At 44.1% G+C, this 25,482-nt stretch overlaps 2 protein-coding genes across 5 annotated transcripts in view; both read right to left on the bottom strand.

Annotated features, from left to right (window-relative positions):
• The window catches only part of FLACC1 (flagellum associated containing coiled-coil domains 1), a 47,523-nt gene extending 25,458 nt beyond the window's left edge, over positions 1-22,065 (bottom strand). The window contains exons 1-7 of one of the 3 annotated variants that reach the window (XM_064373191.1): positions 21,905-22,065; positions 10,407-10,566; positions 9,827-9,898; positions 7,611-7,659; positions 6,241-6,374; positions 3,909-4,002; positions 2,168-2,229 (exon numbers count right to left, since the gene is read on the bottom strand). In XM_064373191.1, the coding sequence (XP_064229261.1) occupies positions 2,168-2,229; positions 3,909-4,002; positions 6,241-6,374; positions 7,611-7,659; positions 9,827-9,898; positions 10,407-10,519 (524 nt within the window). In that variant the 5' untranslated portion in view covers positions 10,520-10,566; positions 21,905-22,065. Of the gene's footprint in view, positions 1-2,167; positions 2,230-3,908; positions 4,003-6,240; positions 6,375-7,610; positions 7,660-9,826; positions 9,899-10,406; positions 10,567-21,904 lie in introns of those variants that run through there. The other 2 variants (XM_064373192.1, XM_064373193.1) reach the window with 2 other exon arrangements.
• Positions 224-1,731, bottom strand: LOC105712770 (MOB-like protein phocein). Of its 2 annotated transcripts, none has more exons than XM_012445958.3 (2): positions 1,424-1,731; positions 224-1,264 (listed from the first exon to the last, which is right to left on the bottom strand). In XM_012445958.3, exons 1-2 carry the CDS (start codon positions 1,479-1,481, stop codon positions 645-647), a joined length of 678 nt encoding a protein of 225 aa, XP_012301381.3. In that variant the 5' UTR covers positions 1,482-1,731; the 3' UTR covers positions 224-644. The 2 variants fall into 2 exon arrangements, with proteins under 2 accessions (XP_012301381.3, XP_021523100.2); XM_021667425.2 differs by having other exon boundaries at positions 229-1,262; positions 1,385-1,471.
• Positions 22,066-25,482: the final 3,417 nt, after the last annotated feature.

The raw sequence follows: 25,482 nt of genomic DNA, 5'->3' as shown, positions 1-25,482 counted from the left end.
TGTACCAGTCCATTGTTGCAGAAAGGTAAATCCTTTCCAAGTACGTTATACTTTATGTAGCACAGTAAAATTATTTAAGTCTTACTAATGCTTCATTTGCATCTGTATTTAGATATACACATAATTATATATGCATACCAAAAACTATAAACAGAATTTTAAAACACTTTTGTCTCATTTGGGGAAAGTTAACTGGTAAGACAAAACTATGTACTATAGAATTTTTTAGGATATCTAAACTCAGGGAAAAACCAAAGGAAAACATTTATAACTCTTTAGTAAATGGCTTGTGTGAAACCTCAAGCTCTCATTTTTTTTTTACAGATAGGTTTGTTTGATGAGGATTGTGATCCAATGATTGTTTAGCAGCAATTTTACCAAACTGTAAATTCTTTTATTAACAGGCATTATAAACAGATAATACTAATCTTACTTAAAAACCATAAGTGCCACACTGGTGAATATACAGCTTATGAATAACTTAAAAACTATTTCCCATTTTAAAAGGCAAACCCAGCATACAAAAACCTATACTAAACAAAGAAGCTATAATATGGATATATGATTGACGTGTCTAAAATGATATATACAGTACATAATTAATGTTAATTATGTGATCAGTACATTTTTCCATTTGATTCCCTTCATGCTTCACTTTCCCCAGAAACTGAATTCTGTGCTTCCTCTTCTAAAATTGGTACAATCAGGTCATCCTTGGACATCAAATTATATTTCATCACAAATTTAGTAAACCGATGACATAAAAATGTTTCATTTTCATATTCATCAAATATCTGCCAATGATGAAAATAAGCATGTGAAAATATTCTGTAAATCCTACGGCATACTGATCCTGGTTTCGCTACAGATGATTCCTTTATGCTAACTCTGCTGGGAAAATATTTATTGCTCTTCAGAAGACATGCAGCACCATCAAGTGTGTGTCTAGTATAGTCAATAGCAGGACACTCTTTTGGAGTTTTATGAGCTGCACAAAGAAAAATCCATTGTTCAGTTGCTGTCATTTGAGTGCAAGTATCTGGATGGCATTCACTCTGAAGTTTGACAGCAAGTCCATTTAGCTCAAGGCAGAATTGCCTTAAATGTTCATACTTCCATACACCTTCATCTTGGCCTTCAGGTGGTTCAAGAATTTTGTCAATATTGGAGCAATCGGCTCTTATATTCTGTTGAATATACTGTTGAACAGCTAGTGTGCTGTCCATTTCATCAAAGGATTCATCAGGCCAATTATAGAAATCCTATGTATCCTCAGTAGGTAGCACAATGCCTGACACATTGCTGGTGTTCAAATGTCTCTGAGGTAAAACTTGGTGGGGAGCGGGGAAGAGTAAACCAATAATCTATAAACCTGCATATAAACCTGTATGCCCCCTTTGAAAGGTGTCCTTTCCGTAATTCTGCGCCTTGGTGCCCGGCCTGTTCTGCCTCAGCACTGCCGTCCCCTCCGCCATGACCATAGTGCCAGCGTCTCAACAATTCTTAATATAATACATTATTATTAAATACAGCTCTCATTTTTACATTATATCTTTGGACTTGTTCACTCTACATATTTGCAACATTGTATCATTTAACAAATATCTCCCCATTTTCTTCCTCTGACCCAACCATGATTACTACATTCTGTTCTCTGCCTCCGTATATTTGGACTTCTCCTTTTAATTTTCCATTGATTTGACTTTGCTCCTGACTCTCTCATACTTTCTTCCCATTTTGCTGAGGCCCTGACCTAGCAGCCAGGGAGAGTAGAGGTGAGACAAAGAAAAAGAGGAGGAGGAGGAGGAGGAGAGGAGGAAGAGATAGAGGAGGAGGAACCTGGGCTGAGAAAAACAATTATCACAGAAATCTCGTAGAGAACAAAAATGACTCTTCTGGGTAACCAACAAAAAGGGAGATTATAATTGAAATGAAAGGATTGGATGATAAAAACGCAAAAGCAGTAATAACCTTCTTTGTGGTTTATTTTAGTGGCTTTGAATCAAGCCATCCTGTTCTTCAAAGACATGTGTCTTGTTCATCTTCCCCATCCCTCATCCTCCAACTGTGTTTGGAACTGTCTGAAGTCCCAGTGAACTAAAATCCTGCAAAGGATGCAGAAGCCTTAGGACCATCAGTGCACAAGTGTTCATGCCAGAAAGTGTACCTGTTCTTGTTTTCAAAGTTCTGTTTCATCTTAGCACAGTGGAGATCCATTTCATTGGAGAGCTGGAAACAAAATCAGCATTAATGACACAGTTAATGAGGACCCAGTCCTGTTCTGATCCGCACTTTCTGAAAAGCCTTCCAATTCAAGTGGCACAGCCCCTTCCCTCCCTCTTCCACTGTACTCTGCAGTGCCAGAGAGCACATTATTAATAAGGGAACAGAACAGTTTGCACCTTGCTCTATGTTGTTTTTTACTTATTCAGTTCATAATGTTGGTGCATCTCTGTTACTGACTGGTCTTTGTGGGTAGGTCTTGTCTCTGCTAGGCCATCATCTGTTTGTTACATCATGGCCTTCAGATTTTTGGATATGTAATCCAATTGAACAATCATTTATTGAACAAAGGGCTTAGCTTGGGAGAGCCAAAGAGGACTAAGATTCAGATACTGCCTTCAAGGAACTTAGAATCTAGTGTTAATCCTTGTTGACATTATAGTTCTATTCTAGCAGGCAGGATTTGCTCACTTTCAGGTGGCACTTCATTCTAACATGCCAGATCCTCTGGCCAGTGTCTCAGGATAAATTAATACTTCAAACCAGTCAGTGTGGCAGCTAAGACAGTGGTTTCGGGTTTGTCCTTGTACCTCTCTGACTACTGCGGAGGAGCCAGGGACGGTGTTGCACAAGTGGTCAGCAGAGCCACTCTGACAGACAGAGACTAGCACAGGGTCAGCCAACACGCCTCCCTTCCGCAGGGCCACACAATAAATAGGGTGTTCACAAGTGGCGGTATTTTCAGTAACACAATCTAGAGGTCCCTTCATGGAAATAGTCTCTAAATATGTCTTCAGCAGGATCTGTGGTTGTGACTTAAAATGTACAGTTTGTCCAATGATTCACCACTGTTCAGTTGAATGATCTCATGCAAATTCTTTAAATTCCTCGAGCCCTAGTTTCTTTCCTATAGAAGGAGACCATAAACTTGGCAGCGTTTTCAGATAAATAAGATAATGAATCAATAGTTGGTGGGTGGAGGAGTGTGGTCTCAGGCTGGTGAGTCAAGCTGGGTTACTGTAGGATTCAGACACGTCTCGGACATATCAGAGGGTGAGAGGCTGCCTGCTGGGAAGTAAAACCACACAGTAGGGGTTCAACACCCTAAGGAGGATGTTTCTGAACACAGCACTGGCTCTCACTCCAGGCCAGGCCACCAGGCCCACCTGTTTGAGGTGAGGAAGAAGTCACCAGATGAAACAGATGGTAAAAGCTAAAAAGGTGCCACTGAAATCCTCAGGAATCAGTGTCAAATGATATCTGCAGATTCTGATGTATGGGCAGCTTTAACAGTCACAGAGAATAAGCCCTGGACATCGAGTGTGCTGGTGTCGTTAGTGAAAGCCTCACGACCTCTTAACTGCACCACAAAGGCCAGACAGAAACCAACCAGGGCACCCTGGCGTGAGGAGGACAGCGTCACTGCACACACCACAGGTACTTGGAGAACTCCTGGCCATAAATGAGGTAAGCCTTGTGGAAGAACTTGAGTTCTTGGAATTACAGATAAAGATGGAGTCAGGAAATACTACTGGGTGACACAGCCCTATCTTCAGGGTCCTGTCACCTGGACAACATGGCTCATATGAGTAAAATGCTTGGCATTTTGCCTGGCACATGGGTTATCTGAAAATATTAATTTTATCTTACCCATGAAGATGGTGGCTAACGTAAAGGTCACTCACCAATTTCTGGGCAGACTGGTGGTCTCTATTCATTTGTTCAATTATTGCTGTCAGCTCTGAGATTTGCTCTTCTAGGTCAGAAATGATGTTGGGCCTGTAGGACAAGTAATACTTCTATCATCCACAAAGCTTACCATGCCATGCCACTCTGGACCCTGAGCATGGTCATGCTCAGGCCATGACTCTGGCCTGGTGAGAGCTGGCCATGTCCTGCACCTGCTCCATCATTATGGGGTGGGGGTGGAGGGATAGGGGTGGTCTTAGAGAAGGCATTTGGCAGTTGGGCAGTTGAGCCTCAGATCTGACTCTTTTGGGTAAGCTCACTAGACTTGAACTGGATGGTTTGGTGCCATATTGAGTAGAAGGAAAATAATGTCAGAAATTTATTAGAGTTTGACTTTGATTTGGTAATGATAGTTGAAACAGAGGATGAAGTTCAGAGGATTAGGAAATTAGAAGATGGGCAACAGGATTGATGCTGACTGTGAACCATAGACAAGGAACGGGCCAGAGATGGGACTAAAAGGGGATTTAAGAGAGTGGCTTTCAGAACAGGTAATGGTTTTCTGTGTTTCTGGTCTAAGGCTGCCATGATATCTGCAAATTATTTAGCTCTATCTGGTTTGGCTAGAGTGACAAGGTGGCAGGTGGTGGCATGTGCAGTAGAGCTGAGAGGAAGTCTTCAATGCAAGATGTTTTGACTTCTTTGGCCAACCATCTTCTATGTCTAACTGAGCACAGAGAGAATGTGGGATAAGAAAGCAAGAGGGGGGATACAGGAGGAGACAGTACCAGGGTGTGAGAAAGAGCATGAGAAAGTTGAATAATAGGGAGCCCCTATCTTTTGAACACAATATTCAGTATAAACAACACTCATAGCTTTACCAGGGAGTAAAACAAGCACAGCTTATCAGTTTTATTGTGCCCAACTGGTGACAACTTGCTTGTGAGGCCAAGAGGTGGCTGTGGGTGTGAGCTTGACTATAGGTACATGACCCATTCTCTACCTGCAGAGGGTTGTGGATGAGCAGGGAAAAGAAAGCAGAGGCTGAATATCCCTTGGGTGGGAAGACAAGGACTTGGGTCCCGCCCCTCTGGGCCAGGTCAGATCAGGGAGACTCCATGGCCCTCATTCGACTTGAGGGCCCTTTAGACTCACCCCCAATCTGAATCCCTTCCCAGATGTAACCACTGCTAACGGGTTGGTTGTATTCTGCCTATATACTAGCAGATAGGTAGATGATTGTGTGTGTGTGTGTGTGTGTGTGTTTGTGTTTGCTATTGTTGGTCCTTTAGACTTGTGTGTTGAAAAAACAATTCTCACAGCAAAATAAGCCTGAAGGAAGAGGCACTTGGAGAGCCATTCAGTAGTGCAGTTAAGAAGTAAGATGCCTGAACATGGGCAGGACATTGAAGAAGCAGAAGATACAAATAAGAGATTAAAGGGTAGAATGGAAAGATGTAGAGATGAATCTGCATCTGTTAATGAAAAAAGGAAGACCTGGAGATATACTTGATATGGCATTGGAGGACAGGGAGTGGGTGGGGCCTGACGACAGAGAGGATGGTTGTGCTCATTAGGATGGAGTCATGCCGGAACCTTCCACACTGCATCTCCCAGGGGCATGAGCTGAGTGGTATTTTTGGACATAATGAAAAAGAGACTGGATGTGGTGGCTCATGCTTGTAATCCCAGCACTTTGTGAGGCTGAGGTGGGCAGATCAGGAGTTTGAGATCAACCTGGCTAACATGGCAAAACCCCATCTCTACTAAAACTACAAAAATTAGCCAGGCATGGTGGTGCACACCTGTAATCCTAGCTACGTGTGAGGGTGAGGCATGAGAATCAGTTAAACCCAGGAGGCAGAGGTTGCAGTGAGCCGAGATCACACCACTGCACTCCAGCATGGGTGACAGAGAGAGACTCTGTCTCAAAAAAAAAAAGAGAGAGAGAGAGATGTGCGCTCCAGCCTCCCAGGAACCCTGACTTTACCCAATATGCATGCCCCAAATTCAGACTAATTTATGGCTATTCTACCTATTCCTGCCTCAGGAACAATTTCTGTCCTTTGGGATCAATCACATAACTCCCAATCAATCTTTATCCTGCCCCTTGGATCTGCTCATGGATGGGATCAGAGCAAAGAGAGGCAGATGTGGAGAGATGCAGCACTGAGAAGCAGGGGCGAGGAGGGAGGTGCCCTTGCAGCCCCTCCAGAGCAGGGACCAGTGGCCTGGGTGTGGGCAGGGCAGCTTTGGCTTGTCCCTGAGGCCGGGCTGAGCTGGGTGGGAGTAGCTTCAAGCAGCAGCATGTTTATCCAGTGGCATCACCTGTTAAATCTGCCTTTGTCCAGGATCTTTGATTCCCACTGCTTTTTCCTATCAAACATCTCATCCCCTAAGGTGACGGAAATTTGTTCCTGATTCCGAACAAGCTGATAGCCAGGTGACATGTTGATCACTTCCTAGGCACCAAAGGAAAGTAAGATAAAATGGCAGACTTGGAGTGCTGAGATTTCTCCACATCTTCTCTTACTGCCTCACTGAGCTCCTAAAAACAGACCTGGGACTCCAGAGTCCAAGTCCTTCTGGGCTCTTCATCCATTATAGCTCATCCTCACATCTCTGAGACGCAAACCTGGTGCTCAGTAGGCTCCCTACTAAGGAGCCTAGGGGCCTTTGAAGCTCTGTGCCAAACGGAGCCATTGGTGCCCTGGGCACTACCCCTGCCCCCAACCCTTGCATTTGCCCTTGTGGCCAGAGCGCAGAGGATGTGGTCACCCAGAGCAGTTGCTCAGGTTTTGGGATCAGAGAGGCCTGAGTAAATCTTGGCTGTGCCACCAGACAAGAGCCATCCAGCATCTCTGTGCCTCAGTTTCCTTATCAGAAAATGGGCTTAGTAACTCTTTCTCAAAGGGCTTTTGTAAGGGAAAAACAAAACAACATACGAGAAAATGACTAGGATGATTGCAAACAAACAAAAATGTCAGTTCTTCCTCCTTCTCCCATTAGATGCCAAGAAACCTGGGCAGGACTTCTGCCGGCTTGGATCAGGGCAAGGCTGGGGCTCTGATTTCTGCGTGATTTTTGTTAAAAAAAAGAAAAAGAAGAAACTAGATAAACACAGAAACCAGTAAAAAAATACCAATTAAATCCCACCAGAGGGTGTTTTTCTAAAATGTAACTCTTATTTGGTCCTGTGCCTGTGTCAGACCAGTAAAGGCTCCCAGACACCAGAAGGGTCAGCCCCACACTCCCAGGCAGATGTCAATATCCCTCCAAGTTTGGCTCCCATCACCTTCTCCAGCGCCCTCCTGCCGCTGCTCCCCTGAGGGGTGCCAGCAGCCTCTCCCCCAGAATTCGTGACTTCCCAAGGTCAGCAGAGGGACTTCCTGTATCTGGGCATGAGCTGTTCACTGGCCTGGATGAGCTGTCATGTCTGGTTTCCCTGGGACACTGTTTGCCTTGTGCAAGGCAGTAGAGAGTGGCAATTAAATTCCCACTCTGGGATCTGGCTGAGCTGAGTTCAGGTCATGGTTCTTCCACTTCCCTGCCATGCATAATGTGCAATAACAACAGCCCCTCTTCCTAGGATCTTTGTGAAGATTCAACAAGGTAAGTATAGAAATGTAAAAGGCCCACGCTTGCACATAGTAGGCAAATAAATTTTAGTCCCCTGCCCTCTTCCTGCTTGTACTCACATAAAATGATTTATTGTTCGCTTCTTGCCTTGCTAAATGGCTTTTCACTCTGCAAGAGACAGACATGCTCAGAAAGCAACCAGCCAGCACACAGAAGCTTAGGAGCTGCACCCTGAGGCCACCACCATCTGACTTCCGCTCTCCGAACTCTGCTCACCTGATCTTCTTAGGGGATCTCTAAGGCAGTTGGAGAACTCACTGAAGCAGGGCTCCTGAGGGCCCCAAATTGGGAGTGCTCATGAAAAGGTCATGCCCGAGGAGGCAAAAGAGTTGTCTTATGATGTTGGGGAAACTTGTTTTGGAAGAGCTAGAGGGACCCCTACATATGCTCCCTGAGGCAAGGCTCTGTGAGTCAGGCGACCCCCTACCCACCCCCATACACACACGTGCACACACACTCACTTCAGGGAACTGTGTGAAGCCCTTTTTATTGGAGAATGAAACATTCTATAGAAACAAACATAATGAAATATATTTCATTCAGATACAAATGTTGAAGTTTAACTTGTTTCCATTAAAATTTTTTTTTTTTTTGTCACCCAGGCTGGAGTGCAATGGTGTGATCTCAGCTCACTGCAACCTCCACCTACTGGGTTCACGCAATTCTCCTGCCTCAGCCTCCCGAGTAGCTGGGATTACAGGTGCACATCACCACACCCGGCTAATTTTTTGTATTTTTAGTAGAGATGGGGTTTCACTATGTTGGCTGGACTGGTCCTGAATTCCTGGCCTTGTGATCTTCCTGCCTCAGCCTCCCAAAGTGCTGGGATTACAGGTATGAGTCACCTTGCCGGGCCACATTCAAATCTTTATATATGCTATATACAAAATGAATACCAATAGTGTATATGTTCACAGTAGCCTTTCCCTCCAGCTCCAAAGCCAGCAGCAATTGCAGTACTCCAACTTCTGCTTCTGTTGTCACAGCTCCTTCTCTGACTCTGACACTCTGACCTCCTCTTTCAGGAACAAAGAAGGACCTTTGTGATTACATGGGGTCGGGATAATCCAGGATAATCTCTCCATCTCAAGGTCAGCCGATTAGCAACCTTAATTCCATCTGCAGCCTTAATTCCTCTTTGGCAAGTAATATAGCATATTCGCAGTCTCCAGGGGTTAGGGTGTAGACATCCTTGCTGGGGTGGGGGGGTCACTGTCCTGCCCACCACACCCATCATCTCATTACCTCCTTTGAGCTCGTCTCCCAGCATTCCCTGCTCACTCCCTCGGCTTGTGCCACACTGGCCATTGCCTTCCTGAAAGAGGTCAGACATGCCAAGCAGGTTCCCACCCCAGGGCCTTTGGACTTGCTGGTCCCTCTGCCAGGAGTGCTTGCCCCAGGCATCATCAAGGCTCCTTTTGTCCCCTTTAAACAGGGACTCACCTGACCTCTCTACATAAAATATCCCCACCCTCACAGCTCCTACACCCTTTGCCTGCATTGTTTTTCTGTGTAGCACTTGCCAACCTCAGATATAATCACTTGTTTATGGTCCTCTTCCCGTCCTGTCCCCACTGGAATGTAAGTGCCAGGAGAGTGGTGACTTTATTGTGTGCTTCTGGCTCTTTTCTCAGCACCTGAAACAGTGCCTAATAAATATCAGGTGGTTGGCCGGCTGCAGTGACTCATGCCTATAATCCCAGCACTTTTAGAGGGCAAGGTGGGCTGATCACTTAAGGTCAAGAGTTCAAGACCATCCTGGCCAGCATAGTGAAACCACTTCTCTACTACAAATACAAAAATTAGCTGGGCATGGTGTTGGGTGCCTGTAATTCCAGCTACTCAGGAGGCTGAGGCAGGAGGTTTGAACCAAGGAAGTGGAGGTTGCAGTGAGCCAAGATGGTGCCACCGTGCTCCAGTGTGGGTGGCAGGGCAAGACTCCATCTCAAACAAACAACTGCAGGGCATGGTGGCTTACATCTATAATCCCAATGCTTTGGGAGGCTGAGATGGGTGGACTGCTTGAGTTCAGGAGTTCATGACCACCCTGGGCAACATGGTGAAACCCTGTCTCTAATACAAAAGAATAGCTGGGCATGGTGGTGAGCACCTGTAGTCCCCATTGCTTGGGAGGCTGAGGAACGAGAATTGCTTGAACCTGGGAGGTAGAGGTTGCAGTGAGCTGAGGTCCTACCACTGCATTCCAGCCTGGGCAACAGAGTGAGACTCCTTCTCAAAAACAAAACAAAACAAAACAAAACAAATCAAAACTTACTTTGGGGAAAAAACAGGTTTTGTTGGTTGGAGGTAATCGTGGTTTTTTGGAGCTGGTAGAAGAGGAGTTAGCCTGAAAGTGAAAAACAAATAACTGAAATAAGAAAATTGGAAATTTGGAAACCCTTTTTAACGCTCCCAGATTAAGTACATCCCTATAGTGACCCGAAATTGGAATATATGATCTGACAGCTGGAATCTTTAAAATCTGAGACCTTTAAAACTCAGGCCCAAGGCCCTGGCACATGTTCACTGTCCCAGGAAGAGCTTGTCCCCCAGTTGTCAAAGCTCTTTATCCCACATGGAGGGGGCAGCTGCCATCAAGGCCCTTTGGTTGGAAGCTGTACTTTGCCATTGCACCAATGCTGAGACTTCCTCATTTAAAATGGCACAAACCCAGGCAGGGCTGGCAAGATGAGGGTGCAGCCAACCAGCTGGCAGGGAAGCTGGGGAAAGCAAGGTTTTCTGCCCCACCTGGGATTCTGCTGCCACCCTTGCTGTTTTAGAAATCTTGTGAAAGAAAGGAGGCTATAAATGGATCCCAAGGTCTCTGTGTCTACCCCACCGCAGATAATTCTTACTTAGACCTCCCTGTGGGGTTCTTTCGTGGTAGCTGAGTGGTCTTGATTAGCTTCCGTGGTCCCACGTTCCAGGGGTCCCAGCAGGTGCAATAAATGAGAGGGTTGGGGTACATAGCTGAAGGTCAGGGGCAGTCTTGGCGACTAGATCAGGAGGCTCTTTCTGAAATGGAAAAACAACAGCAGAAGATTAAGCACTTAGAATTGAAGCAAAAATACAGACGAATTGGGAAGAACCCAGGGAAGACCCAAAGAACAATGGTAGATTCCAGAAGCTGTTGATCTGGTGCAGGGTCTTGACTATAGGTTAACAGCTTATTCCTTTCTACTCAGTACACTTAACTTGAAAGCAGTTTAAAATTTGCCATAACTGGCTGAGCGCCGTGGCTCACGCCTATAATCCCAGTACTTTGGGAGGCCGAGGGGGGTGGATCACTTGAGGTCAGGAGTTTGAGATCAGCCCGGCCAACATGGTGAAATTATGTCTCTACTAAAAATACAAAAATTAGCTGAGTGTGGTGACATACACCTGTAGTCCCAGCTATTCAGGAGGCTGAAGTGGGAGGATTGCTTGAACGTGGGAGGCGGAGGTTGCAGTGAGCCGAGATTGTGCCATTGCACTCCAGCCTGGGTGGAGAGTGACACTTCCTCTAGAAAAATAAAATAAAATAAAATAAAAATTGCCATCACTGAGTCCTTGCTGTGAGCCAGGTAAAAGTACTCAATTATTGTTATGCTGATACTATAGATAAGGCTACTGAGACTCAGAGAAGTCACAGAGGCAGCGAGTTGCAGGCTGGAAACAAACACAAATCATCTCGACTCCCAAGTTTCTTCCTTTCCAGCAGGCCACACCAGTCCTCACGGAAGGGAAGAGAAATTTCTATAGCAAATTCTGCACAGAACTTCCTGGAAAATTAGTTCTGGGCTGGGCGCAGTGGCTCATGCCTATAATCCCATATAATCCCAGCACTTTGGGAGGCCGAGGTGGGTGGATCACGAGGTCAGGAGTTTGAGACCAGACTGGCCAACATGGTGAAACACTGTCTCTACTAAAAATACAAAAATTAGCTGGTGAGGCTGGAGAATCACTTGAACCCAGGAGGCAGAGGTTGCAGTGAGCTGAGATTGTACCACTGCACTCCAGCCTGGGTGACAGAGTGAGACTCTGTCTCAAAAAAAAAAAAAGAAAAGAAAATTAGTTCTGTTGCTTGAACTACAGTGCAAGTGAATCTCCTCCTGGTCACCTCCTTGAATTACAGAGTGGAAACTCTTCTTCCCTGGCTCCGTAAAAACAAAACCCCTATTATGAGAATCTTGATGAAAGACAACTATCAGATATACATGGTGGCTTGACCACATTGACTTATCTTCTTTCTTTTCCAGACTAAAACTTGAGTATAGCATTAAAAGCGATTTAATCCCAGAAGAGCAAGAAAATGGGAGAGGAGACAGTAACGCACAAGGGATGTCCGTACATGTGGGCATCGTAACTAGGGCTCTCACCATAGCACTGTGGCCTATGTACCTGCAAAGACAGAGTACGAACAAGATGGAGCCAATTCACACATCAAGTTCCCAGAGTATGCACGGCTCAGAACTGTTAGATTAACTGATGATATTGACAGGCAGCTGGCAGATCCGCAGGAGCACATGCTAGGATGAATACTGTCCCTTTCCCTACGCCACATGTCCTAATCCCTGGAAACTGTGACTATGCTACCTTACATGGCAAAAGCAGCTGTGATGAAATGAAAGATCTTAAGTTGGAGAGATTAACCTGAATTATCAGTCAGGGAAGATGTGATGATGGAGGAAGAGGTAGGAGTGACTGAAGAAAAGGGCCAGGAGCCAAGGAATTCGGGCAGCCTCTAGAAGCTGGAAAAGACAAGGAAACGAATTCTCTCCCGGAGGCTTTGAAAGGAACGCAGCTCTGTCGACCTCTTGATTTTAGCTCAGTGAGACTCATTTTGGACTTTCACTTTTAGAATTGTAAGATAATAAATTGGTGTTGTTTGAAGCCACTAAATTTGTGGTGACTTGTTACAGAGCAATAGAAACCAGAGCATTTGGGAGTGGGGGTGGGGGACTGGCAATAGAAACATAGAAACCAATTACTCCAGGTTAAAAAACATTGAATGAAAAAGTAAGCATAATCCTAGTATGGTACACACTCATATGTATCTAGTGTAAATACTTAATATTGATTTAGCCAAAAAGTGAACTGTGACTACATGGGAAGAATGAGCGGAATGGGGATGTATAAGCGCCAAAGCCTCATCTGTAGTACCAGAAAGAAAAATTAACATGTGGAGCACGGACAAATTATTTGGAATGAGGTAAAATTCCAAAGAAATAGCTAACAGAGTTGAAAATAATTGCCTCTAGGGAGCACACTGAGAAGTAGAACTGACAGGTTAGGGGTGGGGCAGAATACTGACTTTTCCTTAATGAATTTTTAACATTATTTGATTTTTAAATGATGTCAGTGGATATTTCTTTTTCTTTTCTTTTCTTTTTTTCTTTTCCTTTAGTTTCTTTCTTTTTTTTTTGAGACAGAGTCTGACTCTGTTGTCCAGGCTGGAGTGCAGTGGTGCAATCTTGGTTCACTACAACCTCTGCCTCCTGGGTTCAAGTGATTCTGGTGCCTCAGCCTCTTGAATAGCTGGGACTACAGGTGCCCACCACTACATCTGGCTAATTTTTGTATTTTTAGTAGAGACTGGGTTTCACCATGTTGGCCAGGCTATTCTCAAACTCCTGGCTTCAGTGATCAGGTCACCTGCCTTGGCCTCCCAAAGTGCTGGGATTACAGGCATGAGCCACTGTACCTGGCCATGTCAGTGGATATTTCATTACTAATAAAAACAAATGCCAAAAATGTTATAAGAATCAATAGCTGAACAGAAGCATTAAAATGATAACAGATTTAACTCAAATTTCTAAGTCTATGATTAGTTTTCAATATTACACTGGAATAAATTTACTCAAGAACCAGCTGAAAAAATGAAATCAACCTTTTTCTCCAACATGACTGATGCTTGAGAAACCCACTCATGTTCCTAATGACCTTCAGAGCAAGAGAGGACCATAGAGTTGAATCTACTTTACATATGAGGATACTAAAACTCAAAGAAATGGAGTGACTACTCGCCGACTCGTAACTGCTGCTTTCTCAGCACAAATCCTTAGAGGCTCACACTATGAGTCCTGTGCTAGATGCTGGCTGGACCTTGCCGTCAGGGAGCCTGCAGTCTGTAGAGGAGTCAGCAGAAAGAGAGCAAAGGGAGCAGCGGAGCAAAGGCAAGAGACCTGGCCTTGGAAGAAAGGCAGAGTGTACAGGGGTTGGCTGGGCCAGAGGCCTGGAACTAGAGGGTCTTCTGCAATAGAGGTCAGGGCTAGAAAGAAGGCCAGGAGACTGGCTAAACAGCAAAGGCCTAAAGAGCAGGTGACAGGGCTGCCATTTATAACTGTCCATACTCCACTGTGTTTGGGGGCCTGTCAGGACCAAGTCAAGGAGATGAGGTCAGAGAAGCAGATGGGATTGAGTGCCCAGGAGGGAAGACAATGCTACAGGGGGCAAGAATTCAGGTGAGAGTCTGAAAGGAGGCTGCAACAGTAGCAAACAAGAAGCTCTGCTTCTGCTTAGGACCTCGTATCTGCTTCCTGTAGGGAAGGGGCCAACCTTGAACTTGGGAGATTTAGCAAGAGTCTGTGGGGCAGGAAGTAAGAGGCTAAGGGAGGCCCACTTCTAGCAACTGCCTTCTCTCTTCTTGAAGGCCAGGACTCCACTATGGAGTTCTCTCTGTCCCCCAACACCTCCACTAAGCCTTGCAAAGTGGCTTGTGCAAATATTCACTTGATGAATATTTGTTACCTGACTAGTAAACTTGGTGGTTGTAATCGGCTCATCCTGGTGGTTGGGGCCAGCTCAACAAAGAGAAAAAGAGTGGTGCGGTGGCTCGCACCTGTAATCCCAGCACTTTGGGAGGCTGAGGTGAGTGGACCATTTGAGGCCAGGAGTTCAAGACCAGCCTGGCCAACATGGAGAAACCGCCTCTGCTAAAAACACAAAAATTAGCCAGGCGTGGTGGCACATGCCTATAATCCCAGCTACTCAGGAGGCTGAGGCAGGAGAATCGCTTGAACCCAGGAGGTAGAAGTTGCAGTGAGCTGAGATCACACCATTGCACTCCAGCCTCGGTGACAGAGCAAGACTCTGTCTCAATAAATAAATAAATTAATTAATAAAACAAAAATAACAAAAACAAAGAGAAAAGAGATCCACAGATGAAACTGCCAAACTGTTGTAATCATCATTACCATATTACAGATAATATTAGACATTAGCACTCAAAAACCAGAATGCAGAGGTAAATTATATGGGTGATACAATCACTCCGTGGAGTTTTACATAGATTTTAAATGGTCTTTGAGGAATGTGTGGTTGTTTCCTTTTCTTCTTCCACATGATAAACAATGTTGTTGGTGTATATTCTTTTGCTTTTAAGGGAAAAAAAAGTCTCCCAGGTGTGGTGGCACATGATTGCAATCCCAACACTTTGGGAGGCTGAGGTGGGAGAGTTGCTTGAGCCTAGGAGTTTGAGACCAGCCTGGGCGACATATTGAGACTCTGTATCTACAAAAAAATTTAAAAACAGTCTAGTATGGTGGAGTATACCTGTAGTCCCAGCTGCTTGGCAGGCAGGGTGGTAGGATCACTTGAGGCCAGGAGTTTGAGCCTACAGTGAGCTATGATCACACCATTGCACTTCAGCCTGGGTGACAGAGCAAGACCCTGTCTCTAAAAAGAAAATAATAAAATAAAAATAAAGGCATTTCTTTTTGAGCACCCATGGTAGTGATACTCAAAATATTTAACAACTAGTAAGACAGAACGATTGAATAATCAACCAGGATTAGAACAGGGTCCTGGGGGAATCTTACTCCTACCTCCATGCCAGGCATTAACCCCTTAGTTGCTGAATCATGAGGAGGTCTGAGGGTGCCAGGAAAGGAGTTAGGACAACCAAGGTGGCAAGGACACACAAGGGGCTTGGGCAATGGTCATCTACCAATCAATATGGCAGTATTTTATTATTTATTATTTATTATTATTATTATATTGAGATGGAGTTTTGCTCCTGTTGCCCAGGCTGGAGTGCAATGGCATGGTCTCAGCTCATTGCAACCTCCGCCTCCAAGGTTCAAGCAATTCTCCTGCCTCAGCCTCCCAAGTAGCTGGATATTATAGGCACCCACCACCACCCCAGCTAAGTTTTGTATTTTTGTAGAAACGGGGTTTCACCATCGTGGCCAGAATGGTCTTGAACTCTTGACCTCTGGTGATCCGCTTGCCTCAGCCTCCCAAAGTGCTGGGATTACAGGTGTGAGCCACGGTGCCCGGCCTATACGGCAGTATTTTAATATATTAGTAGCTAAGTATCAGCCCTTGACTTCTCTTAGCTTCCTAAGTGGGAACTACTGCTAACAGATTTTTGGGGTATCCTTCCAGAAATGTGAGTGTATATAACCTTAAATGTTTTGCATAGAGAACTTAACCTGTAGAGAAGCATAATAAAGTTTAAAAATGCTTTACATACATGAGAGCACACTTTGCACACTCTGTTGCATCTTGTTCTTTTTATGTAACAGGATATCTAGTAGATATTTCCATGTTGTCACAGACAGATGTGCATTTACAATGGCCTGACACTGTATAGCTCTGAGAATAGAGGGGTGTGTGAGTGTGTGCAAGAATTCTGTCTCCCTCTTTTTTTCCTTTCCTGAACCTCCCCCTGATGATTTACCTGAGGCTCACCCTAATGATAGTCACCAGTCAGCTGGCAGAGCCTTCAGAGAAATCACTGGTTAGTATTAATAATCAGTAGAGAAAATTAAATAAAACATCTTTTCCAAAGTGCTTACCTTGGGCTGCCCAAAGTTCTGTTATTCTCATGTGGCCCAAGTCAAGCATCTTAAAGAAACCACAATGTTAGAGAGAAATGGTTCCCTATCAACACAGAATCAGAGTTTACTTTAGATTAAATCCAGAGGTTCCAAAACTCAAGGCTTTAGTGGTCATTCCAAGTGGATGAAATGCTGAAGCAGAAAATTCAGTTTCTGTAGTGCGGGAAGAGAGACTTCTAGTGAATCCATTTGAAGGCTTTTACAAAGGCTGGCCTGGCACAAACATGAATTTCCCTTCTAAAGACAAAACAGTTCAAGTTTCTCAGTATTGCAATAAAATTAAAGTAGAGGAGAAGGTCACCCCTCCATTCAGATTCCCATGACTTGGGCCTGAGTTGTGAGGTTTGCCCAAAGTTTGTTTGTTTTGTTGCTATGGACACAGAACAGTAGCACCTTATTGGCTCAGGGTTCTGTTCTTAAAGAGAGAAGGTTGGGAGAAACAGCCAATTAAGTTCTCCAAGACCCAAATCAGTGACCACCCTCAACAGCAAATAACTCATACTTTTAACACTGGATTTCCACTTTCGTTATCAGCCATGGGACAAAAAGACTTAAGCTATATCTTCAGAGGAAATAGAATTCAACAGCAAGTCTAGGCTTCACTGGCCTATGGCAAGTTACCAGGCAGGATCTGTGATGGATTTTTAATTCCTCTGTCATCTACTCATAGAAACCTAAAACTCCAGATGCTTTTTTCCTTAAGGCTTTGAAATCTGTGAAAGTAAAAATCCCCTAAGGCAGGAATCTTTTTCAGTCACCAGGTTTCCAGATTTTTCTTTTTCTTTTTTCTGAGATGGAGTCATGCTCCGTCACCCAGGCTGGAGTGCAGTGGTGTGATTTCAGCTCACTGCAACCTGTGCCTCCCGGGTTCAAGTGATTCTCCTGCCTCAGCCTCCTGAGTAGCTGGGATTACAGGTGCCCACCACCATGCCCAGCCCATTTTTGCATTTTTACTAGAGACAGGATTTCACCATGTTGGTCAGGCTGGTCTCAAACTCCTGACCTTGTGATCCACCTGCCTCGGCCTCCCAAAGTTCTGGGATTACAGATGTGAGCCACCACGCCCAGCTAGATTTTTTATTCTAAATAAAGCTGCTTTTTCTTATGATAGAAAAAAGTACTTGCTTATTACAACCCAGTGGCTTTCATTTTAGTTTTACTGCCACTCATAAGAAATATATTTTACAAATTTTATAATAAAAATTTTCAGGAAATAATACTCTTATTATTTGCTATACTCTTCTATTTCCTTTTCTCACTTAAATTAAAGCTGATTGTAATCCACTAGATTGATTTCATGATCCACTGGTGGGTCACAACCCCTAGCTTACAAAATGTTGTTATAAATTCATCTATTCACTCAACTTCACATTTGTTGTCAACTGTGTGCCAGGCACTGTTGCTAGGTGTGGGGATATACCTCAGTTCCTATAGTCAATACAACTTAGAGACCAATGAGAAAACAGACAGTAAATAAGCTCTATAAAAGCAAAATGAATTATTTTTTTCCTTGGAGACAGTGTCTCACTCTGTCGCCCAGGCTGGAGTGCAGTGGCATGATCATAGCTCACTGCAGCCTCAATCTCCTGGGCTCAGGCAATCCCTTTGCTTCAGACTCCTGAGTAGATGGGACTACAGGTATGCAGCACCATGCCCAGCTAATTTTTTTGACTTTTAGTATACAAGGGGTCTTGCTATGTTGCCCAGGCTGGTCTTGTACTCCGGAGTTCAAGCAATCCTCCTCCTTCAGCCCCCTCAAAGTGCCAAGATTACAGGTGTGAGCCACCGTGCAGCGACAATGACTCATGTTAAGAGACTCTCCAGAAGCAGTGGGAGTTTATAGCAAGAGTTATTCTTCTAGTCCAGTGAGTCAGGTAGCAGTTTTAAACAGAGAAGAGATCTGACTAGGTCTACATATTAGAAAGATCATTCTGACTGCAATATAGAGAAGCAATTGGAAGGGCCAGGGAAACCAGGTAGAAGTCTGTGGTAGTGGTCCCCATGGGACCTAACAACGGCCCTGACGGAGGAGCACTTGTGAAGATGGAGGGGAGACAAGATGGGACTTGGTGACTGACTGGATGCTGGGTGAGGGAACAGGAGATGGTAATGATTCCTGGCTTTCTAGCTTGAGAGTTGACCATGGTGCCATTTATTGAGACAGGAAAGTGTGGGGGATAAACAGGTTCCAGGGAGCAGATTATGAGTTCAGTTTTGGATATGTTGAGATGCAGGGAGACTAACAGACACGTGGTGACATCTATTAGCGTTTCCTACAGATTTTAGAAGTTCAAAAGAAGACTCTGGCCTAGAAGCAGGTTTAGGAGTCTTTAGAGTGGATGATGTTTCAGGCCAAGGGAGTGAGCGAGATCATGAGCGAGATTGCCTAGAGAGGCAGTATTGGGTAAGGAGAGAAGACTGTCTAGAACAGAGCTCCGAGGACACCAGTATTTATGACAATGTTTCTCAAAGTTTGGGCCATGTGTACTTAAAATGCATGGACCTGTTACTTGACTGCAAGTGGCTTACATCAAAGACGTTCATTAACCTCATGAAATACAGAGTCTGGGGGTGGTGCTATCAGAGTTGGTGCAAAGATTCAGCAGTGTCCTTGGAGAACTGGGCTCTTTCCATCTCTCTGTTATGCCAGCCTCAGTGTGTTGATGGAGGGAAGCCTCTTGGTTGCACTATGGCTGCTTCAACTCCAAGCACCATGAACAGGCTAGATGAAGATGGACTTTCAAAGATTAAAAGGAGTGAAAGAAATTACAGAGGACAATTGGTAGACTCCATTAGTCATCTAGACAATCTATCTCCATCTAGATGTTGAATATTTACTTTGAGTGTCTTTATAGTGTAAAATTTTATATTTAAATCCTTTCTTATGATTAAAAAAAAAAAGCAGCAGGATTTGGGTATTCAGTGAAGCGTGGCTAAAAGCAGAGATACAAAGGAAGCAGGTGCTGAAGGAAAACCCCAGCCACTTGACTTGGCCAAGGCTCATCACTAATTACTACTACTTTGGGTCTCTCTGCTCCTATTTCATCATTTCGGACGTGAGTAAACCTTTGCCAGGTCCGAAACAGCAGAGAAGGAAACAAAGGCGTTTAGGGGTTAAGTGTTAAGTGCTCTTCTCTTCGATGAAATTGGAGAAGTGCTGGCATTCTCAGTATCTTCCCCTAAAGCAAAGTGTCTTACTATTTGGAACAGAGATGGAGGAGGCCAGAATACCAATAGCAAAACAAAGTATACATTGAATAAATGAAAGAGAGAAACTGCAACTTAATTAGGACAATTATATTATCAAAATTGGTCTGCACAGGACTTAGGGAAATAGACATCATCTTGTGTGTGATGTTGCAGTGTTCATGAGGTGACAAATATGGTCAGCTGGGAGCATTTGGAGGCTTTGCATCTGGGGAGTGCTATTTGTGGCTCTATGAGAATACTCCCAGTGTGGAAAAGAGTGTTCTTTTAATGAGATTTTAATTATCTCCAACTTGCTCACTTCTCAGCTCTCTTTGATCCTTGCTTGTCTTTGAACATCTGACTTTAGGGTGGTGCTATGCTAACTCCCATGGATCACCCTGAATAGCCCCAAACAGGGAGCCACAGGAATCCTGTGAAAGTCTCCAGAACTACTCTTGCACCTAGAAAGAGGGGCCACTGTTCTGAGCCCTGGGCTTTAGAGGGCTCTGCATAGGACAGGCACACACAGAAACCTACATTCAAGAAGATGTGAGCCCAGGCCGGGTGCAGTGGCTCACACCTGTAATCCTAGTACTTTGGGAGGCCAAGGTGGGTGGATCACCTGAGGTCAGGAGTTTGAGAACAGCCTGGCCAACATAGTGAAACCCTGTCCCTACTAAAATAAAAAATTAGCCAGGTGTGATGGCATGTGCCTGTAGTCCTACCTACTCAGGAGGCTGAGGTGGGAGAATCGCTTGAACCAGGAGGTGGAGGTTGCAGTGAGCCGAGATAGTGCCACTACACTCAAGGCTGGATGACAGAGGGAGACTCCATCTCAAAAAAGTAAAAAAAGAAAGAAAGAAAAAGAAACCACATGGGCCCTTGATCTGGAGCTCAGCTCTGGAGCAGCAGGAACCATAACCCTAAAGATTCGATCTCATCATGAACCACATTCAGGTCTCAGGAGGGAATGGTTCACCACATCGTCTACCCTTTGCCTTCAAAACAAAAGATGACTGTGCCCAAATGCTAGAAAGGTTTGTGGGTCATGCTGCTGCTAAGACCAGACACACTGGCTTGGAGTGCAGGAAGGACTGGGGCAGCAGCAGTAAGGTAGGAGGAAGGGTGACTTTTCAAAACCTCTCAGCATGAATGCAAGATTCATGCATAATGAAATATGTTTCCCAGTGGTGCTGAGCATCCATTTCTTGCTTCTCTTAATGCCATAATTTGTAATTCACAGGTATTTGTATATGGGAATGGTATTTGCAAGAGCTACATATGGTGGCTGAAGAACATTGTGCAATATGAATCCTGATTACCCTTAAATTTATGTATGTGTAGATCTAGATGAAACATGAACGAAGCCTTGTACCAACTCATCATATAACTGGATGGATCTAGAGATTGTTTGAGAGATGGTAAAAACAGCCATGGAAGCGATAGTGAAGTATATGAAATTAAAATACTTCATCACATTTTCTGGCCCATGATAATGTTTGAAAGTGATGTGAAAATCTTGCTTTTAACAACTTAGTGATTTTGCTGAGAAGGCAAGACAATCAAATGTGAAACAATACTTTGATTTTTATATATTTAGGTTTTCTGTATTTTTCATCATCTCGTAACACCTTTGCAGTGCTTTCTTCATACCTTCTTAAACTAACAAACAAAACACTTCATGCTATTTCTGGCAACAAGACCTGCCAGCCAACAGTTGTATTTCAGCATCTTTGCTGAATTTGCACAGTAACATTTGCTCATTTGAAAATTTTGTGGCATTTTGGCCCTTAACTCATAAAAACAAATGAAAAACAGAAAAATAAATCTTATTAGCATAACTCAAATTTAATATAGTGAAACTAGTGATGGAAGTCAATAGGATGCTCAAAGCACCAAATATTAACCCTTATCAGAAGGTTTTTGGACTTAAACACATCCACTAGTAGTCATTTGTGAAAGAAAATACAATTAAAGATGATGTCGAATAGCATTAAATTTCATATCAAAGTAGTCTCAAACTTCATTTTTCACAAGATGGTCATAATTCTAAATGGATACTGAGTTTTTTTTAAAAAAGTTACTATTTTTTTTCCCAAGGTTGCCAATTAGAGTCTTCTAGAGTGCCTTGGCCCCTTGGAAATAGCAAGATAGTGTGCAAAGATCATCTCTGTGGGTTTTCATCCAAAAAGGAAAATGGGAATCCACCAGAATTGTGAAGGACACCCCAGATCCCAGGGAGGAGAATGTGGACAAACAGCCCCAGTGATGGCATGCAACTGATAAAAATGAGTGAAGCCCCAGTACATGCAAGAGGCAGGCAGCCTCCTTCTATGACTCACCTTTCCACCTGGGATCCAAGTGACCCAGGCTGAGGGAGAGCACTTTGTTTCTCACAAGCCCTGGAACTAACTTGGGGAAGTGGCTTGGAAATGCTATGAGGAAAAGACACAGAGAAAAGTTGCAAACATTTTCCAAGACTCAGGACTGAGAGCAGGGTACCATTTTTAATCCAGACACATACAAAGTCAGCCATTTTTTGGTGACCTAGCCCTGTGGCCACACAGGCATTTTAGTCAATTGGAGCACCTGCTCTGGCTTAGGGTAGGGGTCTCCATAGCCAGAACTACACAAAGGGCCTTAGCAGTAGGTGCTGAGATTGTGCTCTCTCCCTTTGCAGGCCTGAGGTGGGAGGAGAGCTGCTATACCTACAGTTTCTTCTGTGTGATGAGACTTGCAGCCAGGGCTAGCGTGGTGGCCTGGAACCAGTCTGCATATGTCATTGCACGGTAACCCAGTGTACTCCCCAGAGATAGTGGTACAGCAGAGCCCTCTCTGCTCTACCCTCGGGCAGAAATCCAAGCATTTGGAGCACTTGCTTGTCTGGACCAACAGTGGGAGCTGCCTCACCCTTCATGGACGTAGACTGTGGTACAACGTGGCTTTCTCAGCTCCACACCCAGGCAGATCTCAAGGTATCTGGAGCACTCCCTTCCTTGGATCAGCAGTCTGAGTTGTCCTACCTTTCCCATGCATGATTGTGGTGCAAGGCGGCCCTCTCCACTCCACCTGTGGGCAGATCTCCAGGCATTTGGAGCATCTACTTACATGGACTAGCAGCCTGAGTTGCTCTACCCTTCCTGTGCAGAGATCTGGGTGTGGGCAGGCCCTCTCCATTTTGCACTCCGGCAGATCTCCAGGCATTAGGTGCACTTGCTCATCTGGCTCAGCAGCCTGAGCTGCTCCACCCTTCCAAGACATAGATCATGGTGCAGCAATTCCTCTCTGCTCAATGACCAGGCAGATTTTCAGGCATTCAGAGTACCCATTTGCCTCGATCAGCAGTCTGAGTCACCCAAATCCTCCTGCACAGAGATCTTGGTACAGGGGGGCCCTCTCTCCTCCATGCTCAGGCAGATCTCCATGCATTTGGAACACTCACTTGCCTGGAACAGCAGCCTGAGCCACCCACCCTTCCTGTGCATAGATCCTGGTGCATTGGGCTTCATGTTCAGATAGATGTCCAGGCATCTGGAGCACTCACTCTCCTGGATTAGTTTAGGCCACCCCCATCCCTGTACAGGAAACTTGGTGTCAAGGGAATTTCCCAAGCACCTCTGGGTGCTTGGCAGTGGTTACCCACTGCATTCTCTCTTGTGCTGGTGCTTGTGCCTGCCATCAGGGAACCTGTAGTTGGACCTGCTCAGTCCAGCTCTGCCCATTTTGGCCCCTAACTCCCTGTGTCTGAGCAGGGAGCTCAGACCACTGTGAAATCCATGAATCAGCTCATTGCCTGAGATAACAGAGCTTTTCCCAGTAAACAATGATCAAGCATAAACCCAGTCACACTGGCCACAGCAGGCTCTTACCTATCAGCACCATCTACTGGCTCGTAGGTTGAACAGCCCAATATAAAACCTGCTGGCAGAAGTGCATAGGGTTATAGAATCAAAGCCAAAAGACCCTACCCAGCATTCTTTACAGTCACACTCTCTAGAGAGTGGGGAAAAGGGAAAGAAAAAAACCCAATAATATTATAAGGAAAGAAAGAAAAATACATAATCCTACTCATATGAAAATAACTATAAAATTAAAATGCCAGCATCTCCAAATGAGAAGGAACCAGTGAAAGAATTCTGGCACCATGAAAAATCTGAATATAGTGACACCACCAAAGGATTAAACTTGCTCTCCAACAATGGTCTATAGCCAAAATGGAAACTCAGAAAGAACAGATACATAATCCAAAGCATGGATTACAAGGAAGATCAATGAAATCCAAGTCAAGGTTAAAAATCAACAACACAAAACTTCTAAAGCAATCCAGGAAATGAAAGAAGAGACAAACATCTTAAAAAGAAATCAATCAGAGATTCTGGAGTTAAATAACTCACTTAAGGAATTTCAAAATACAATTGAAAGCTTTGTCAATAGACTGGACCAAGCAGAATAAAGAATCTCAGAGCCTGAAGACGGATGTTTTGAACTAACTCAGTTAGAAAAAAACAAGAAAAAAATTTTTTTTAAGGTGAACAAAGGCTTTGAGAAATATGGGTTATGTAAAACCAAACCTATGAATTACTGGCATTCCTAAGAATGAAAAAAATGAACAACCTGGAAAACATATTTGAGGGAATAATTCAAGAAAGATTTCTTAATCTTGCTAGAGTAGACATCCAGATACAAGAAATCCAGAGAACACCTAGAAGATACTATACAAAATGAACATCATCAAGGTATATAGTCACCAGACTGTCTAAGGTCAATGCTAGAGAAAATATTTCCGCCCCCACCCCCCCCCCCCCCGCCCCAAGATGGAGTCTCACTCTGTCACTCAGGTTGGAGTGCAGTGGCATGATCTTGGCTCACTGAAGCCTCCTCCTCCTGGGCTCAAATGATTCTCATTCCTCAGCTTCCTGAGTAACTGGGACTACAGGCACATGCCACCACACCCAGCAAATTTTTATATTTTTAATAGAGATGAGTTTTTGTCATATTGGCCAGGCTGGTCTTGAACTCCTGACCTCAAGTGATCTGCTGACCTCGGCTTCCTAAAATGCTGGGATTACAGGTGTGAGCCACTGCGCCCAGCAGAAAACATCTTAAAGGCAGCTAGAGAAAAAGGTCAGATTGTCTACAAAGGGAACCCATCAGGCTAACAGTGGCTGTCTTAGCAGAAACCTTACTTGCCAGGGGAGATTGGAAGTCTGTTTTTACCATTTTTAAAGACAAGATATTCCAACCAAGAATGTCATATCCCTCCAAATTAAGGTTTATAAGCAAAGGAGAAATAAAATATTTCCTAGATAAGCAAGAGCTAAGAGAATATGTTACCACCAGACCAGCTATACAAAAACTCCTTAAAGGAGTTCTAAACACGGAAATGATAGAATGATATCTGCTACCACAGAAAAATACACTTTTAAGTACATAGCCCACAGACCTTATAAAGCAACCACACCATAGAAATTACAAAACAACCAGCTAACAACCTCATGATAGGATCAAAACCTTGAATAGCAGTATTAACCTTGAATGTAAATGGTCTAAACACCTCGCTTGAAAGGCACAGGGTGGCAAGTTGGATAAGAAAATAAAAGCCATCCATTTGCTACCTTCAAGTGACCATTCTCACACATTAATGATATCCACAGGCTCAAAGTAAAGGGTTGGAGAAAGATCTACCATGCAAACAGAAAACAAAAAATGAATAGGGGTTGCTATTCTTATATCAGATAAAACAGACTTTTAACCAACAATAGTAAAAAAGGACAAAGAAGGGCATTACATAATGATAAAGAGTTCAATTCAACAAGAAGACTTAACTACCCTAAATATATACACAGCCAACATTGAAGCACCCAGATTCATAAAACAGGTATTTCTTTCTAGACCTACAAAAAGACTTAGCCACACAATA

Source organism: Aotus nancymaae, unplaced genomic scaffold (assembly GCF_030222135.1).
Source record: "Aotus nancymaae isolate 86718 unplaced genomic scaffold, 86718_ANA_hifiasm-v0.15.2.pri h1tg000008l, whole genome shotgun sequence".
NCBI lineage: Eukaryota > Metazoa > Chordata > Mammalia > Primates > Aotidae > Aotus > Aotus nancymaae.
The sequence above is the reverse complement of the archived record's forward strand: the minus strand, read 5'-3'. Positions and strand labels throughout refer to the sequence as shown.